Source organism: Monodelphis domestica, chromosome 3, assembly GCF_027887165.1.
Source record: "Monodelphis domestica isolate mMonDom1 chromosome 3, mMonDom1.pri, whole genome shotgun sequence".
Classification (NCBI taxonomy): Eukaryota; Metazoa; Chordata; class Mammalia; order Didelphimorphia; family Didelphidae; genus Monodelphis; species Monodelphis domestica.
Window position 1 is genome coordinate 188,320,616 of NC_077229.1, and position 20,519 is coordinate 188,341,134.

At 37.7% G+C, this 20,519-nt stretch overlaps 1 protein-coding gene across 1 annotated transcript in view; it reads left to right on the plus strand.

The window, feature by feature from the left end:
- Nucleotides 1-14,608: 14,608 nt before the first annotated feature.
- CNGB3 (cyclic nucleotide gated channel subunit beta 3) overlaps nucleotides 14,609-20,519 on the plus strand; it is an 84,564-nt gene continuing 78,653 nt past the window's right edge. The window contains exons 1-3 of the mRNA XM_056821046.1: nucleotides 14,609-14,615; nucleotides 14,741-14,896; nucleotides 16,297-16,505. Of these exons, the coding sequence (XP_056677024.1) occupies nucleotides 14,609-14,615; nucleotides 14,741-14,896; nucleotides 16,297-16,505 (372 nt within the window). The remainder of the gene's footprint in view (nucleotides 14,616-14,740; nucleotides 14,897-16,296; nucleotides 16,506-20,519) is intronic.

The following is a 20,519-nucleotide window of genomic DNA, read 5'->3' on the forward strand; positions in this document are numbered from 1 at the left end:
CACCTACTCAAAAGAATCTTGAACTTGGAATCAGTGTGTCAAAGATTCTTTTAGTTCATCCTTAAAAGAATGGTTACTCACAAGCCAGTATTACAACTGTCACAGTGAGCAAGGGAGCAGGCAGTCTTTTTTATCCTAGTCCCTGATACAAAGATGGTCACTCCCCTCATTCACCATTGGCTGGTTACTTGAGCATTACAATCATAACTAGAAAGGTGGCTAATCAGAACATGCAATTTACAAAACCAATTATCCTAATTATTCAAGCAAGTTTTAACCAATCAAAACAAGGATTGTTTCAATCCTCTCTATCTGAAATGGGGCTTAAGTGGGCAACATAAAACATAAAACATAAAAAATTGTTTTGATGGAAAGGCTCCCTGACTCCATCTTAATGATTCACTGAGAGAAGTCCAACATCTTTCTTACCTTCAGCTCTCACAATAAATATAAATCCTGTAAGAGAGGAGAGTTCAAAAGACAGACTTAATCTTGTCCAGAGGTTATATTTACTTTTGTTCTGGACCATTTATTGGGTATGGTGGCATATTTTGCATCAGAGAACTCTGACAAAGAAACCTCACAAGAACTTTATGGGTTTTCATGATCAGTTTTTTCTCTACTCCCAAGATCTTCTGAGCCTACCATGACAATGAAGGGTTAGAGGAAAGCAAGAACAAAAAAACTAAGAGACTTCAGGAGGGGCTATTCCCTATTCCTTAAACCCTTTTGTTCCATATTCCTGCTGGCAAGATCTCTGAGGCTCTCTCAGCAGCCCAGCACAATGGAAAATAGCCTACAAATATTTATTTAATTAAGTTGAAAGTAGATTATGGAGGTGATCAGGTCATCAATCCAGGCTTAGAGATCCTAAACAATAATGAACTGCCCTAGATAGGCAGAAATCCAAAACTGAGTAGCTAAATTTTAAAGTTGTTAAAGAATTAACTAATTTTAGGAGAAAGAAAGAAAGAAAGAAAGAAAGAAAGAAAGAAAGAAAGAAAGAAAGAAAGAAAGAAAGAAAGAAAGAAAGAAAGAAAGAAAGAAAGAAAGAAAGAAAGAAAGAAAGAAAGAAAGAAAGAAAGAAAGAAAGAAAGAAAGAAAGAAAGAAAGAAAGAAAGAAAGAAAGAAAGAAAGAAAGAAAGAAAGAAAGAAAGTTCACCTTAGAAAGCATCTCTTTGAAATACCCGTCAGTGATAACTAATTTAAGAAATCAGAGAATAAATGACATAGCTATCATCAAACAAAGGCGAAAATTTAACAGGGGATAGTCAAATGTTTGTAAGATGCATAACAGTGTATTCTGTGGTTTCTCAGTCATTTCAGTCATGTCTGTCTTACTCTTCATGATCCCATTTGAAGTTTTCTTTGCAAAGATACTGGAATGATTGGTCATTTCCCTTTCCCACAAAAATCTAGGAAGTGTCTCAGGCCAAATTTGAACTCATAAAGATGAATTTTCTTGACTGTGCCCTGTCCCTGCCCAGTAGAGGATTACCTATACATTTTGGAGGGACCAGAAATATGATCTCACTGCCATAGGATACTTATTTTGCCCATACAGATTAGCATGTGTTCTGCAATTTATAATCTTGAGATTATGAAAAAACTCAAGATTAAGATTAATCTTGAGATTATAAATTAAGAGTTTCCTTGGGCACTAAGAAGTTGATTAACTTTTCCAGAGTTGTCCAGCTATTGCATATAAGAGGAAGTACTTAAACCTCAATCTTCTTGATTCCAAGGCTGGGTCAAAATCAAATTGAAATAAATGGAGGTCATAATTATCCCTGAAGGCTACATATTGACTTATAAAACCACAAATTGTCATTATCTATGTCCTATTATATTATTTAATATTCTAGCATATATTAATTTTATTAATTATTTCCCAATTCCATTTTAATTTGATTCCTTCTACAATAAAGAATGTTCCCAAGGCAATGCAGCCTGCAGACCACCTGATATGTTTGACTCTTTGCATCTCACCACACTGAATATGCTATATAATACACTGTACTCTACTAGCAGCAAAGCAATGATCCAGAACAATTCTGAGGAATTTATGAGAAATAACGCTATCCACATCCAGAGGAAAATCTTTGGGAATAGAAACACAGAAGAAAAACAACTGCTTGATTACATGGGTTGATGGGGATATGATTGGGGATATAGACTCTAAATGATCACCCTAGTGCAAATATAAATAATATGGAAATTGGTTTTGATCAATGACATGTAAAACCCAGTGGAATTGCTCATTGGCTACCAGAGCAGAGTTGGAAGGGAAAGAACATGAATCGTAACCATGGAAAAATATTCTAAATTAATTAATTAACTAAAAATTTCCAAAACTTAAAAAAAAAAAAGATGCCAAGGTCATCTACTGCATCCTGAGCCATCACCAGTCATCTTGACTTTCATCTTGACATATACTTTGATGACTCTAAAAGAGAGTGAGGTGATGACTACACATCTCTGCCTCAATGAAATCCAATTTATGCCCAATTCAAAAGACATCACAACATCACTGAGTGATGTCATTTTGGTCCTCCTCAAGTATGAAGGTCAATAACCAACCATAGAGTATATAATATATACATTAGTACATCAGTCAATAAACATTTTAAGTACCTACTCCATGCTAGTCATTGTGCTAATTGCCAGGAATGCAAAGAAAGGCCAAGATAGTCCCTGACCTCTGGAACTCACCTTGTAGAGAGGGCGGCAAGCAATCTACTTACATCAATTCATTCAGTAGGCATTAGGGTATCTCACAGATAGCTCTGTTTGTATCACTGGTGGTATGTTGATTCTGCTATACTTTTGCAGCTCTGACTCCTAGATAATAAAAGGCACCTCTGGATTTGTGAGCCACTTGTATCTGATTCACTCACAACAAAAATAAACACCAAGGACACAACCCCCAACACATATGGAATAGAAGAAGAAAAGACTTGTGAAAGAGAGCTAACACCAGAGTAACAGTATCTGGAGGCATAATTGCACTGTAACTTGTTCTACAAAGGATCAGGAATAATTTCATTTAGGAAATTATGCATCTTCATCCATATGCACATAACCATATGTACAAATGAATGTGTAGAAACATAACCATATGCAAAAATCAAATGTGATAAACAGCTCAGAATGTCTGCAGTGTTTAGAGGTGAACAAGGGGAAAGGGATGTGTTGAGTTATGTCTTCACCGCCTAAATTCTAAGGCTTATACCATGCCTATATTGCTTTTTCCCAAAATCATATCTCAACTAAGGTGACTGGAGCTTTGCTATGGGGCATGAATTCAGATGGCTCAGAGAGCCCATCAGCAGCTATAAAAAAAAAAACAAAATTAGCACCCAAGTTCCAAGAATAACTACAGTAAACTATCAGATAGTGTGCTCCCCGTTCCTCTGTCCTTCCTTCTCCTCCTCCTTTCCCCATCATGAGAATCTGATTTGTTTTGTTTGCCTGGGCTCTAAAATTCCTACTTATGACTCTGCTTTTGCTTAATAAGAGTCAATCTTCTATGTTATTTTTCAACTCCATTTTTCAAAGAGATTGAAAAAATCAACAATGACAAGAAAAATCATTGATTTTAAAAGACTAGTGAAAGCTATTTCTGGAACTTGCCTGAGTTCTGAGAAATGATCTCCACTTGTCAGTCAGCCTTTGAACTATCAATTATTAGCTGAGTGACTGAAGAAAACAGATAGGTATCCATACTAAAAGAAAAAGGAAAAAATTACAAGCAAAAAGAGAAAAAGAGATTAGGGACAGGGTATTTTCCTGCTCCATCTTTGTCTATTATTTAAACCAAAAAAAAAAGAAGAAGAAGAGAAGATTTGAGGGGAATTTGGATGATTGAAATTGGAGAGGGATGAAGCAAATGGACATACACATCAATTATATCCATCAATCAGCAAAGTTTAGATCAATCTGACAAAAAAGAATTTGGTAGAAACCTGTTCTCTGGCAGGAAAGAATTGGGAAGAAACAACTATTTCTGAAAACGGGCTTGAGAGACATGTCTCAGAAATGAATAGCTGTCCAAAACACTATTTGAGGAATACAGACACATTCCAAGTCCCTGTCGTGTGAACCTGCTGTTAACATCAGTGGGGAAAAAATAATAAATTGAGTCAAAATGAAAAACCACACATGTTTCCCTACCCAACCCCTCATCCTCATTTTTTCTCTCTTTTTTAGTCATATTTCACTTAAAACATGCAGAGGCTCTAAGGAAGTCAGGCCAGACCTATGGAGTACACAAAGTAGAGTGACAGCTTGGCCATTAACCAATAACTTCAAACTACATGGGCAGCCAATCTAGATAGTCTAAGTGCCAATGTGATTGGCTTTTTTCCCTCAGATTATCTGCTGATCTCTAATTGGCCAGAAGCCTGCCAACTCTCCACATCAATATGCACTGTGGAAACCTACCTGAGTTCATTGCTAGGAACCCTGTTAAAAAGCATTCCAACATTCCATCTATTTCATTCCAAGAGCCAGTGCCTTAATGGCTACTACAATTTTGTCTTCTTTCTCCATCAGCTACCTGGTGACATGGCAGTCTTTTTTTCTATAGGAAAACTTCCTTCCACCTCTACTTCTACTCCTAGCACATGCTCACACTTTTCATCCATATTTTCTTTAATAAAGTAATATTATGAAGGAAAAAGGTAAAAAAGTAAAATTGAGTTGGCTAAACAGATGTTTCTGTTTAAAAAAAAGACAAACAGGGTGGGTGTAGCAGAGGAGACTTGATGAATGTGCCTCAAATTATGATACTTTATTTTGAGCAGGAAGAGAAGATTATATTTCATGTTGGTGGTTGTAGGTTCCTTTTAAAAATGTTCCCAATAATCCCTTGATAATAGATTCCACACAGATGTTATTGTAGTAAAGAGTTATTTGTTATTCATTTGAAAGGTTGTTCAATTTCAAGTGAATGCTGAACTTTCAAGCATACTAAGTAAAAATTTTTAAATGGGATCACTGGCATAATAGATGGGGGAATCGGGATTTCTTTATCAAGTAATTTGTTTCCTTGGATGAGGGTGTAACTGCAGGCATTTCTATGTTGTCTGAGATAGATTGAATGCTGCTAGACTGCACATGTCAGCCTTCATTATTCCTTGGCACACTTTAAATTTCTCAATGACATACTTAAGAAAGATTCCACACCCAACAGTGAAACCTCAGGCTTGGGTCTAGGGATGCTGATAATGAAGAGCAATAGAGGACAGAGGAAGAAAAATGGACGCATAACCAAGAAACTATGATAGGTCAATGATGGCCCCCTATCTCATTTCCCAAAATGACCACTCTGAACTTTTTTCATCCTTCTCAAGTCTCTAACCAGACTTGCATCCAAATTTCTCAGAAAGGACTGAGGCTAGTTGATCATAGAACTGGAGATTCAAGGGACCTTGGAGACCAATTAGTACAACTTGCCTTTTTTAACATGAGAAAAACAAGGTCCAGAGAGGTTTCAACTTGCCCACAGTCAGACAAGTAATAAGGATTCAAATCAGGATTTGAATCCAGTTTCTCTGACTTGAGAGCCAGGGATCTTTCTACTTTACCATCCTGAAATGTCCCTTAATTCTTCCAAGCACCAAACTTCTCAGCCCCATAACCCACTCTCCACAGTACTTGAAATTTCTGGTTGTCTCCTTCCTGCAGAAACTGTCTCTTCCGTCTACTTCAAAGATACTACATTCTCCTGATTCTCCTATTTCTCTATCTGCTCCTTTATTTCCTTCACTTGTCCAGTATCTGATCCAAGGGATGATTGGAATGTATAGAGATGATTAGCAGCTCTGTGTGTAAGGGTTTACTCATCCACTTTTCCGTATCCACCTTTCACCCAACTCTACCCTATGGCCCCAAGAAGTACCTTGGTAGAATAACTTGGTAGAATGTCTCAGCAGATGGGCTAAATTAGGTTGAGGGTAACCAACAGGCCTCAGACCTGTTAAGGGGTGTCTACCCAAATATGCGAAGACTTCCCCAGCAGACTGAGTAAATTTTGTTAAAATGTTCAAATGGCCATGAAGGCAGCAGAAGCAGGTGCTATGGAGAATTTATAATTTGACGGCATCTCAGGCCATCACCAATCAATCTGACTTTTTGTCTTGCCACTAGATTATGCAATTCTGCCTCACTTAAAATCAATTAGCTCAGTGGATGGAGAGCCAGACCTAGAGATGGGAGGTCCTACGTTCAAATCTGGGCTCAGACACTACCCAGCTGTGTGACCCTGGGCAAGTCACTTAGCCCCCATTTTCTAGCCCTTACCACTCTTCTACCTTGAAACAACACACAGTATTGATTCCAAGATGGAAGGTAAGGGTTTAAAAAAAAAGGATATCATCCCCGGATGTTATTGGTCCTCTTCTAAACAATGAATGAACAACAACCTGAGCTATTGAAGGGAGTATTCTTGGCCTTCCTCTTGCCTCATTCCACACTTCTACTTTGGCAATCCATGCAGACCCATGCCTAGAATTGTTACCTCTCTCTAGAAGACTACAAAATCTATATGTAAACAATGACCCTAACTTCTGCAAGTATTTTATTTACTGAAAGGAGTAGGAAAAGGAGATCCACATGAGAAGCATAGAGAAAAGCAGCTTAAGAAGAAATAAAGAGTTCTGAGTCTCTAAAATAAAACAGACTCTTATATCATATCAGGACCTGAAAGTAGACTCTCTCTAAGACAAAAGCAGACTGACTGATGGCTTCAGTGAATTGTTTCCTAGTATCTAATTTATACTGGCCTGTTTTTTAGGAACTTGGAAATTTATTGCTGAGAAACTCAGAATTAAAAAATATTTTGGGACTCTGGGACCATTGCATAAAAACAGTTTGCATCATATCTGGCAGAAATGTGGATCTGAGGTTTCTCAGCCTAAGAAATGAGTCACCATACATTATCAGACTCTTATCTGAAGTTTGAGAAGCTAGATCATATGGATGAGAAGCCAGATTTTGCTAAGTCAGTGAGTCTATCAAAAATTTATTAAGAGCCTACTATGTGCCAGGCACTGTGCTAAGAACTGAGGAAACACAAAGAAGTTAAAAACAGTCCCTGACCTCAAAAGGCTAGTAAATATAATGGAGAGAAGGAGAAGGAGTGTATACATAAACTATATACAAGATAAGTAAGAAATAATTAACAAAGGGAAGATACTGATTAAAAGGAGTTGGGGGGAAAATTCTGGCATAAGACATAATTTTAGTTGGGACTTGTAGAAAGTCAGGAGGCAGAAATGAAGAGGAAAAGCATTAGAAGCATGGGAGAGAACCAGAGAAAATGCCTGGAGCCCAGAGATTGAGTATCGTGATAGTAGAACAGAAAGGATAGTGTCAGTGAATTGCAGAGTACCTGAGACTGAGGAGAGAGGTTACAAAGGGCCCTGAATGCCAAACAGAGAAATTTATATTTAGTACTGGAAGCATGGGGAGTCATTTGAGTTTGTTGGTGGAGGGTTCATGAGGAAGGGAACATGATCAGATCCATGCTTTGAGAAAATCACTTTAATAGCTGAAAAGAGGATGGATTGGAGTGAGGAGAAACTAGAAGCAAAGAGGCCAACCAGCAGCCTATGACAACAGACTAAATGTGGGGTGATGAGGACCTAAATTAGGGTAGTGGTAGTATCAGAGGAGAGAGGAAGGCATATTCAAGATCAGAAAAGGGAAGTGAGAAAAAGTGAAAAGTTGAGAATGACTTCTAGGTTTTGAACCTAGTAGGAATGGGAACACATTGTTGCCTTTGGCAGTTGTGAATCTGGGGGGCTGAGAAGATGGTGGTGCCCCCGAAGGTGTAAAGAACATTGAAGTGTTAAGAGGGTTTTGGGGAAAGATAATGAATCCTGTTTTGAATGTGTTGGCTTTAAGATGTCTGCTGGACATCCATCTGAAACAAACTGAAAGGCAGTTGGAGATGGAAGAGTAGAGGTCAGCAGGACAGTCAAAATGAAAAGGTTTAAAAGAACCATGTGGAGAATGGCATTGTGAGCTGATAAGGGAGGTATATTAAGCCTGCATAGCAGAAGTGAGGGTCAAATTGAGGTTGTATAGCATTCAATTATAGTGGCCCCCATCAGTACAGACACATGATTTTCTCCATCTTCATTCAGCAGCATATTCACAGAAGTAAAGATAGTGAGTGATAGTAGTGAGGGGAGACTGATGCTTTTAACCCTTACCTTCTGTCTTAGAATCAACATTAGTATTGGTTTCAAGGCAGAAGAGTGGTAAGAGCTGGCCATTAGGGTTAAGTAACTTGCCCAGGTCACACAGTTAGGAAGTGTCTGAGATCAGATTCAAACCCAGGACCTCCCAACTCTAGGTCTTACTATCCACTGAATCATCTAGCTTCTAAATTCTCTCTCCCCGATCTATTTTCAAGGTCAATTGTTTTTCTGATATTTCACATTTTCTTCTGTTTTTTTCATTCTTTTGACTTTGTTTTATTGTTGCTTGATGTCTTATGGAGTCATTAGTTTCCATTTGCTCAACTCTAACTTTTAAGAAATTGTTTTCTTCAGTGAGCATTTATATCTCATTTTCCATTTGGCCAGTTCTGCTTTTTAAGGTTGTCTTCTTCAGCATGGGGTGTGTGTGTGTGTGTGTGTGTGTGTGTGTGTGTGCTTCTTTTACCAAGTTATTACTTCTCCTGTCATAATTTTCTTGTATCAGTCTCATTTCTTTTCCTAATTTTTCCTCCACCACTCATCTCTTTAATTAACTCTTCCAGGAATCCTTGGGCTTGTATTCAATTAAAATTTTTCGTTGAAGCTTTTTTGTAGCTGTTTTCACACTATTGTCTTCCTCTGAGTTTATGTCTAGGTCTTCCTTGCCACCCTAGTAGCTTTCTATGGTCAAATTCTTTTTTATTTGTTTGTTTGCTCATTTTTCAATTTTTTTTTGCTTTGAACTATAGCTAGGGGATGAGGAAGCATCATCTCAAGGTTCAGGTTTTTTCATGCTGCTGTTTCAGCGATAGTTCTGGAGGGGTGCAAGTTTTGGGCACTTCGGACATGGTGTGATCCTGGGAAATGTGTGGTTACTCTCCTGGTCTTCACTCCATCCTTTACCTGGGGAGTGACCCAGATACCCTGTAGCTACAAGTGCTAGTACTGCTTTCTCCTTTAGAACCATGACTATGGCCCCTGCTCCCTTGTGGCCAACCACTAGCATTCTTCTCTTCCCTAGAACTGTGACCCAAAACTTCAAATAGACCATAGAGTTTCCAATCAGTGCCAGCTGAACCCAGTGCCAGAAAAGAGTCCCCTGTATTCTCTTTCTGATCGGACATATGATCTTCTTAGAAATTCTGGGCTTAGAGATCACAATGCTACAACACTACTCCATGAAGCCAAGCATAGATCCATAGGACACTTCACTGAAGACCTTTATTCCAAAGACTGGTTTTTAAAACAAAACTTTAACAATAAAATTGTCTCTTTTTAAATGGTTTTTGTTTTTTGGCCTACAACACACTGAAAGTATAAGAAAACAAGAGACTTTTCCAGAGTACCCTCATAGACAAAATATTCTTTTCTAAGACTGATTAGAATTTGATTTGCAGTCAACTCCTCTTATTAAAACACTTAGAAACAATGACAATTGACACTGACCTGTTTATAACTATTCATTAGTTCTGTTTATTCTCTAAGTTCCAAATCCATCTAACTGTACTCAACTTACCCTCATTTATCCTTTGCATAAGACTATTATGAAAAAAAATTGTCAAACACAGTTAATTAAAATATAATCACAACATTTCCCTAATCTATGAGGCTAGTAACACTGTCCAAAAAAAAGAAATGAGGCTAAGCTCAGTATGGCCTGGATTTAATGGCAGCCACAATCCTATGAAAACCCTTTTAGATTATCACAATAACTCCTATTTTCTACTCTCTTTTAATTCATTTAATTCATCCTTCACACAGCTGTCAAACTATTCCTTTTTGTTTATTGATATGGTCATGTCACCCCTCTGCTCAAAACTTTTGAATAGTTTCCAACTGCCATTCAGGCAGGGGAAGTTCACAGTCCTTTGCATTCATGTCCTTCCATAACCTAGGATCACTCCACTATATTCTGATTTCATTATTCTCCTTTTCATACTTTCTAAGGCCATGACTAACTAAGCACTGGCCATACACTGAACACATTTGCACTTTCTCATTTGGGCACATCTATTCATGCTGCTCCCTGGGCTTGAAATACTCTCCCTCATAACCATCCTTTGAAATCTAACTCATCTTTTACCACCTCCATAACGTCTTCTTTGACTCCTCCAGTAGGCAATGATCTTTACCCATCCAGAATGCACATAGCAATTTGCTCAAACCTCTATTTTGCAATTATCGTATGTTATTTTGTATTACAGCTATCTCTGGCCCCCTATTACCAATAGGATCAAATATGAAATCCTCTATTTGACTTCCAAAGCTCTTCATACTCTGGTTTCCTCTTGCCTTTCCAACCTCCTTCCATATACTCTGATCCAGTGGCACTGGCCTTCTTGTTCTTTGCTCAAGACACTCCATTTCTCTTCTCTGAGTATTTCATTGACTTTCCCTCATGCCTTGAACCCTCTCTTCATCTCTACCTTGTAGCTTCCCTGGCTTCCCACAAGTCTTAGCTGAAACTTCATCTTCTTGAAGAAGCCTTTCTCAATCTTTTTTTTTTGTCCGATGTCTTGAAGCAAGTCTCATTTCAACCCCTTATTTCAAAGTGAGCCAAAATAAACATTTTTAGGATATGTTTTGATCAAGTAACCAAATCAAGTGTGGCAGGTGCATGATTTCTCTAAAAGCAGAACTAATAGTAAGATGCCTTTTCCCTGCGACTATTCCAAATTATCCTGTGTTTGTATTCATCATGGTTTGCACATTGTCTTCCCCCATTAGACTGTGAGCTCCTTGACAACACATTCTGTTTTTTGCCTTTCTTTGTATCTCTAGAGCTTTTTACAATGCAGGCAGGTACTTAATTAATGCTAATTAACTGATTACCTGTTATAATTCTCCCTTCCCATAGGAATTAGGAAAATATTCCACCACTAGACTGTAAGCTCCAAGAGAGCAGGTAATGACTCTGGATTTATTTTCTCATCCCATACCTAGCATAATAATCAGCATGTAATAACTTTTGTTGTTGTTACTGTTGTAACAACAGTAACAGCTGTTGAGTCTTGGGGAAATCCTTAACTGGACTGAACTTTGGGATAGTAAAGGGAAAGTCATGGATTAATGTGGAGAGAATGTAAATAGCGATACAAGTCTGTGGGTAAGCTCAAGTAAAAGTAGCAATAGTAAGAACCATCATTTTTAAATGCCAGCTCTTTTATTCACTCATTTCTTTGTCCATCTCTTATTTAGTGTCCATCATAAGCAAAGCACCATGCTAGGTGCTGAGAGAGACCCAGAGATAAGTAATCATATACTTATAATCTTTACAAAATTATTCTTTTTGAAGAAACCCTGTACTAATTAGCCCATTGTAATATAAGGTTAAGAAAAGGGATTTTTAAAAAAGGTTAGACTGGATTATTCAAGAGTAGGGTCACCAGGAATTTTATGGGATTCCAAAGATATTTATTTAATAATTTATTTACAAAATATAGAAAGAGTGAAGTAAGAAATCAGAGAGAAAATAGGGTAAGATATCTAGCCTATGCACTAAGTATTTTGCTCTGGCCCCTGGTTCAAGGGGAGTTTAGTCCTTAGCTGGAGAGGCCTCAGCTTTGAGCCGAGGACCTGGGGATGCAGGGAGGCTAATCTCTTCAGAAATCCAGGAAAGGAATCAGCTCTTTTCACTCACAACGTATCAGTCCAAAGGGAGAAATTCAAGGACAGTCTCACCAGTAAAGGTCTCTGGTCCAGTCAGCAGATTCTTCACCAGCCTCCAACTCAAACTGAGAATTCTGAAAAATGAGAGCAGTCAGAAGTCCCAAGCCAGAAGAACTAAAGAACTCTCAGAAGATCTCACTACAGGAAGTTGTACCTCCCTTTTAAAGATACTTTCTTTTGCATCACTTCCTGTGCCTTCCTCCACTTTTACATCTACCAATTACAGTTGAAGCTTTGCTTAGGACTGCTCAAGGGGTAGTCAGTTTGATTCTGATTCATCACCCACTATTGCACATGTGAGTCACAGACCTTCCCCACTCAAGTGTAAATGGGGTGTTTATACTTCTGGTAATTAAATCTAAAAATGGGCAGGGGAGTTAATTTAATCTTTACAGTTAATGTGTCCTCCCTTTCTAAAATAAAATCTAAGAAAGAACACTGGCTATAATTGATAGGATTCATTATTTTCACTTCAACTGTGACACAATTTGATAGCAATTTGCATAGGGACATTGCTACACAAGGACCACAAGGAAGATAAGGAAATGTAGGGGAAAACAACACTGGATTGGCAGTCTGAAGACCTGGGTTCTAGGCCTAGCTGTCACACATCAGTTTGCCATGTGGTGCCAAGTGACAGGTCACTTAATCTCTGGATTTCAGTTTCCTTTTCTGCAAAAAAGGCATCTAGATACAGTGAAATCTAAGATCCCCGGCAACTCTAAAATTCCATATTTCTAATCTATTTGTTGCTCACTTCAAGATGTTAAGGTTTTTTCCCTAAAAAAAAAATCTTTATCTTCAGTCTAAGAATTAATGCTGAATATATCTACCTAAGCAGAAAGGACTAGGCATTTAAGGCTAAATGATTTGCCCACGGTCACACAGCTAGGAAGTGTCTGAGATCAAATTTAAATCCATGTTCTCCCATCTCCAGACCCGGCTCTCTCTCCACTGAGTCACCTAGTGTGTGAGGGGAACTTTGAAAAGGAGGAACTCAAAGTTCAGCTGTTTGGGATTGAATACTACCTTGCATTTCCTCCCCCCATTCCCAAGCTGAGCTATTACCAATGGAGTCAGTCAGGCTAGACTAAAGGGTAAATCAGATTTTCCTTCAGCCTCCTTCTTGTAATGATGGAATTTGAAGCTCCCCTCCTAACACATAGACTCTGATTCAAGTTCTATTACAAATCATGATATCTAATTTATTTGGATATAAAAGTTGTTGGAAAAGTAATGAAAGGACAGAGGTAAGAGGAAGTCCCTAAGATTTCTTCCTTATGTGGCTTTTGAGGGTTTGACCTAGGTAATCTTTTTCAGGAATAAGCTCTGGGTTCCCCTAAGGGAAAAAGACAATCTTTATCCCAAATATTGGCTCCAGGTGTAAATTGAGATCTTCTTCTGTTCAAGCAAAGGATTTCGAGATTTGTATATATTCCCAGCAAAGTAGTTCTCCCTCCCAGCTCCAAAGAGTCTAAAATCAGAAGAATCTTGGTTTTTCTCCTCCAACCCCTTTTGAGCCTGGATGGAATTCCATCCCATCCCCCTAGGTCTTGTGAAGGTTCCATTTGCTCCTCTTCTGAAGCATTTCTTCCAAATTCAATATTTCTTTGCTTCTGGATCATTCCCTTGTACACTGAGCCACCTAGTAGCCCCTGATGTTAAGTTTCTTAATGGCCAATGTATACTGATCCTATAATGTCTCAGGCAAACTTGGTGTCAGAACAAATTTTTTCAATCACAGTGAGGATGTTAAGAAAAACCTGGAATATTTAAGGAAGATCCAGTCTATTGGAGAAAATGTGTTTTTCTCCTTATGTACCAATTAGCTGGCCCATCTCTAAATGTCTTTTCTCTTTTGCTTAATTAGCACAGAAAAAAAGTCAAATCAGAGCCCTATTGCAAGTAAGTATGCTGAAACTCGACTCCAAGATCTTGCTAGTAGGCTGCGTCAAAGAACTGCCCACTACAAGAAAAGGTTGGAAGAGGGAGATTTATCTTCCCCTGAAGCCAGTCCTAAAGCTGGTAAGTATTTTTCATCAAAGTAGAATGTTGAAGAAAAATTTAGATCAGAGGTACTTAGAGAAATGTTTTAGATACAGACTACAACTAGAATCTATGATTCCTAAGAGTAGAAATCATTCTGCCTCTAAGTATTTTCTACCCTTTCTACCTACCTCCAAACTTAGCTTTTGGCAAACTTCGTTCTTAATACTAAACATGTAGCAAGTCCTCAAAAAATATTTATAGTGGTGAATTCTTATGATCATAAGTAATACACACTCAATTCAATTATATTCAACAAATATTGATTACACAAAGGCAAAAATAAAAGTCTCCTTAAGATAATTGAGTACACAGGATGCACAAAGTTATATGAAATAATTCACAATAGAGATAGTGCTTATAATAGGGGGTCAGGAAATGCCTTTTGTAGGAGGTAGCCCTGGGGCTTTTCTCTGAAGGAAGCTAAAGATACTACATTGTCTCAGTAAGGAAGAAAGCTATTCCCCAAAAGAATAAACACTTAATTGAAAGGTAAAGAGGAAAGTGGAATATCAAATATAAGAAGATAGAATAATTACAGAAGACTGTAAGAGAATGTATGTGAAGAATGATGTAAAATAACACTAGAAAGATAGGTGGAAACCAGATCGTGAAAGGCTTGTAATGCTTTACTGAGAAGTTTGTATTCTACTCTAGAGTCAATAGGGAGCCACTGTAGACGGGTAATGGAGGGTAAGGGGTGATCTGTGCTTTAGGAATAGTAATTTGGCAACTATAGGAAGTAAAGATTGGAGAGGATGGAGATTAATCACATCTAACCCTTAAGGATGGTTTTCCTTCTTTTATGGGGAATTAAGCTGCACCTGCAGGTCCTCTTCTCCAGCCAGAAGAAGATGAGGCTAACAGGGAAGAGGAACACTACTGTGACATGATGTGTTGCAAATTCAAGAAGGTCCCCTTGAAAGAGTATCTGAAGAAGATGAAACTGCCAACCAGTATAGATTCACAAACAGGTATTTTCTTTGTATCTCTAGGCTCAGTACAAGCTTGATAAATTCTTATGGACTATCAAGGAAAACAACTTGTACACCAATATAAATATATTTGAAATCAATACAAAGGATATACAATGGAATTTTGAGAGGAGGAAATGGCAACTATGGGCTGGGAGGGAATCAGGAAGGTCCCCAGTACAAGAATAAGATACAGCAAGATCCACTGAGGACTTTTTGTCTTTGACCTATCCTAACTCAAGTGTTTACATTTCTCCAGGAAGCAGCATTTAAACCTCATATAGAGTAAAGGATCATTCATCCTACTCATAGACTCCTGAGAGCACACATAATATTTTACTTACACATAATCCAGGTGCAGCCACCTCACCTTAATTGCTTTAGATACAAATTTCACCCAGTTTCCTGCATCTGTCCAATAAAGGGATCGGACTAAATGATTGATAAGAATCCCATGCCTCTGTGTAAGGGCAACTTGGTGATAGAAAGTCAGCCTTGGCATCAAAAGGATCTGGATTCAAGTTCTTACTCTGACATGGTAGCTGAGTGCCTGGGAGCAAGTCAATTAACTATATAATAACTTTAGGCAACTCTTAATACTACAGTTAAAGGTACAGGGAGTTGCAATATTGGAATTCCCTCAACCAATTAAATTACTGAAGACTTTTCTCACCCTCAAAACAATTTGTACAAAAGCCCCCTTAAAGATCATTAAGTCTAATCTCTTTATTCGACAGCTAAAGAAACTAAAACCCAGGCACATATAGAAAGACACTTAACAAAGTCACAGAGGTAATAAGTAATAGCACCCAGACAAACTCAAATCTGGCAACAAATCTAATGTTCTTTCATATACATTTTGCTGACATGCTGAATGGCATTGCCAATAATTCCTTAAAAATGAGCTGAGAATATACAGGAGCACTACTGGACTGGCTCTTCCTCAGGTTTGGTTTCCCCTTCACACAGTCCATACTCTTGCCACCTACTCAGAGAGGTCCTACAGTCTAGTGACCAAATTAATGGATGCAGTTATGTCGATTAGTGATTTCTCCATGGCCTGTTCCTGGTTTTTCCTTGATCTTGTCAAGATAAATAGTATGGCCACTTCTGAGAAGTTAATAGAAGACTGAAGGAATGTTCTCCCACTTTTGAAGGGACAATTAAGGCTATTTTGTGAATTCTTTTTAATCCCCATATATTATAATATGTTGTATTATATATTATGTACATATATATGAAGAATTGAGCCAAAAATCTAATACATATTTCTGATATAAATTATTTTGTGTTTCTGGGATGAAAATCCCCTCAGATTTCAATACCGCTAAAAGATAATAATAAGAAATTATTTTATTATTTTATGCCAATTGTATTATTCATTTTATTTTTTTTCCTAGATGTCTCTTATGTCATGTGGCTCTTGTTAGTCACTGTTGCTTATAACTGGAACTGCTGGATTATTCCAATGCGCCTAGCTTTTCCCTATCAAACACCAAAAAATATGAGATACTGGCTTATAACTGACATCATCTGTGATATCATATACCTGAGTGACCTGCTGATAGTCCAGCCTAGACTGGAATTTTTAAGACAAGGAGACAAAATAGTAAGTGAAAAATGGTAGAAAATTCCCAAAGTTTGGGCTAATAAGTTAACAAACTATAGCCTGTGGTCCAAATCTGGCTCTGCCTAGTTTTCTATCTCTGTATAATAAAACTTGTGGCTCAATGGATAGAATACTGGGCTTAGAATTAGGAAGAAACTTGAGTTCAAATCCAACTTCAGACACTTACTAGCTGTGTGACTGTGGCAAGCCACTTAATCCTATTTACCTTTGTTTCCTTAATTGTAAAATGAACTGGAGAAGGAAATGGCACACTACTCCAATACCTTTGCCAAGAAAATGCTAAGTGGGGTCATAAAGAACCAGACATGACTGAAACAAGATATGAAACTAAGATATGAAAAACAACAATAAAATTTTATTGGAAATGTAAAAAACTATTTTCATATCTTAGGCCCATGGTCATAATTTGACCCTATATACCTTAGATCAGGCGAACCAATGGCATAGGTGCCAATGATGGTGTGCAGAACACTTTCTGTGGGCACGCAGCCATCACCCCCCCCAAGAGTTTGATACTAGAAAGACAGAGGGACTTAGGCAGAGCTGTTCCCCTCCCTCTCTCTACCATGTCTAATGACATTTTTTCACATCCCCTGGCCCTCAGCCCAGCAGACCAGTGGGAGCACACAGGGGGAAGGTGGGCAGCTCACAGGTGGCAGAGCTAGAGGGGAACAGAGCTCTTGGGTTACTCCTGTCCCCCTCTCTTCACTCACTGAGGACATTCCTCACTTCACCCACCCCTCCCCAATAGCCCAATGGGAGTGCTTCCTCCCTCCCTGTGTGGGGTAGGTAAGGGGAAGGGGGCAAGGGGAAGGGCACACCCAGCACTTGGTTGCGGGGAGGAGCCTGGCACTCCATCTCCAAAAGGTTAGCCATCACTGCCTTAATCATGGAGAGGCCTATTTTTATAGCAAACTATCCAAAGTCTCTTATGATTATTAAGGATTCTGTTTGTATGCGAGACATTTGCCAAAAGATATGGCACTCTAGTCTCTCTAAACCCAATACCATGTGAAAGAACTTTCATATGAAGTTGGGAGGGACAAAGCATTGAAATATTATCATTTTAGGACCATATTTATTCAACAATAGGCAATGTGGCATAACAAGTCAACACTGACGTAGAATCTATCCAATGTGTGTTCTTTCTGCTGGCTCCAGAGCATTAGTTAACTCGCCAAAGATATCCCCAGAGCTCACTGACAGCTTGAAAAATGATGATGAGAGTGTACAAATAAGGAATAAACAAAAACAAACAAAAAAGAATGCTAATTTCAACCTCCATTAGATACACAAGGGGGGGAAATCAATGTTTGACAAATGGAAAATGACAAAATCAGTAAGGAAAGGCTTTTATTTTCAATTTTCTAAGAGGCCTTTGCACACAATGGAGCATTAGAGCTAAGAAAAATAACCTATAAAAACACCCTCTGCAGGATCTATTTAAAATGTATTATCACGGGTTACTAATACATGGTAGAAACGATTTGCTTTGTGTCCCAAGAAATGTAATGTTTTCTTTCATTTAAAATAGTTCAAAGGAGAACAAGATCATAGGGGTTAGAGATGGACTGAATTTCTTAAATCGTATATTCCAATTCACTCCTATTACAGAGAAGGAAATTGAGTCCCTAAAACAGAGAATCTTAACCTGAACCATGAACCTAAAAAAAACCCAACATATTTCAGTATCATTGATTTCCTTTGTAATATTTTATTTTTTGTTTTATGCATTTAAAAACATCTGAGAAGGGGTTCTTGGGCTTCACCAGGCTGTGTGAGGACCAAAAAGGCACCCAACACCAAAAGGGTTAAGACTGCCTTCCCTACAAGATTAAATAACTGGCCCAAGGTCACATGAGCACTAAATTGCAAAGCATGGCTTCTGTGCTTGATTACTAGAAATACAGCTGGCATTATGGTAAGAAGGACATTCAGGGATAGTGCACAAACTTGAATTTCTCTCTCTATTTAGCAATGCAGGTAGTCCTTTGGTTGAGAGTTATGTATCACCAAATTGGTCAGATATATAAGATATAAGATTTTCCAAATATGTATCAGAAGAGGTTTTTCCACCTTAAAGTCAGAGAAAAATACTAACTACAAAGTTATAATAATATAATAAAGCTCACATATTTATAGAGCTTATTATGTGCCAGGCACTGGACTCTTCTCATTGAGTGGGAAACAGCCTATTCCAATAGATGAAGAAATTGAGGCAAACAGATTAAAGTGACTTGATCCTAATGAAGAAGCTTTGATCTAACAATCTACTTTCAAGACAATAAAAGCAGGGCTGGAAGTAGGCTGGCTGTAGATTTGTGAACTAGACTGTCCCCAAGCAAAGTACATAAAATATTCTGTGCTTGTTTAGTTCCTATCAAAATGAATACCACCAAGAAGACTTTAATTTCATAACACCATAATGGTGCTGTTCTTTCCACTTTCTTTATCTAGAAAATGGGGATAAATACACTTGCATTACCTATATTATGGGGAAACTTGAAGATCAAATGAGGTAATATATGTAAAGTGCTTTGGAAACATAAAATATTATAAAATATGGCTTATGTATATACATAAGTTATTACTGTTGGACAAGGATTCACTTTAGATTGCTACGCAAGTACCAAATTTGACCTGTTATTATCATTCCAGATATTAATATATTGTTTATTTATTTGAAGGAAAGGGAGGGATTTGGGCAGGATCTATGATTTTACTGACCTCCTGGCAGTTTGGCAACTGCTCTCTATAACTTATAGTCTTAAAGAACTGCCTAAAGCATTGAAAGATTAAATTACTTTCTGGGGTTACTTAGTCAATAATTGCAATTTCTGTTGTTTCTAATGATTTATAGGGGCTTTCCTTACAACCTTTTCCTGAGGTAGGTTGTGTCTCCATTTTACAGATTAAAAAACTAAGGCTCTGAAAAATTTAATGATTTGGCCAGGTTCATATAATAAGTAAATGATGACACCAAATGATATTCTTTTTAAAAAAGTACCTAATTTTGCCAATTCCCTTGTATTATAAACTGATACTGAATTTTGGTCTCCAATAAGTATAATATACAATTTCACAAAGGATATTTTGAACTGAATTTAACCCATATATCCAATCTCATGGTCATAGGCAACACTGTGAATCAAAGTCAAGGAAACAATTTGCTGAATATGTTGTTATTGACCTCAGAAAGTGAGCTCTTTGTTTTAACTTCCCCACTCAGCACTTCCCTTGTGTCTACTCACAATAGCTTTCCACAGGGATAACTGATTTTGTTCAGATTTGGCACACTACTGGAGAGTACAAAGATACACTTTAAGTTTGATTTGTGGCTGAGTCAAAAAGCATGACTTCAGAATGAAAGTTTTAAATGGGCATACTCTTGGGAATTTTTGACAAATTTCAATAAAATTTGGAGAGTGGACAAAGGTTATAGAGCTAAATGTCCTAAAGGGAAAAAATGTGGAGTCTGCGATCTTAAGCTGTCATGTTCCTAACATTTATAGGATGTAAAATTAGTGCATTTGCTTTCAAAATTACTTTCTTTGTGTGTGTATGTTATGTATATGTTTATATGTGTGTTTATGGAATCATAGCTATGTCTGGATCTATAGTATTATCATATAATAATATTATAAAATAAGAGTAGTAATAAATTATCCAGAGTGGAATTGGTTTATGCTCTTGGCAGTAATTATTCTCATTTGTGTTCCAGTCTACCAGATTCATTGATGGTGGCCTAGATTGTTATATGACACTCAGTTCAATTCAACAAATATTAAGTACCTTTATACAAGGAACTGGGCTAGGAGCTGTAGTTACAAAGCTAAGACACTGTACCAAGTTCTCTTCTCAATCATTTCAGTCTTAAAGGAGGGCACTGGGAACCCCCAGCAGGTTTGTGTCTGTGATTTCTAAATCAAATTACAAATCTGAATTAGGTCCACCTTTAGATTGCTAGAGACCTTGGCTAAGATATGCGTTTGG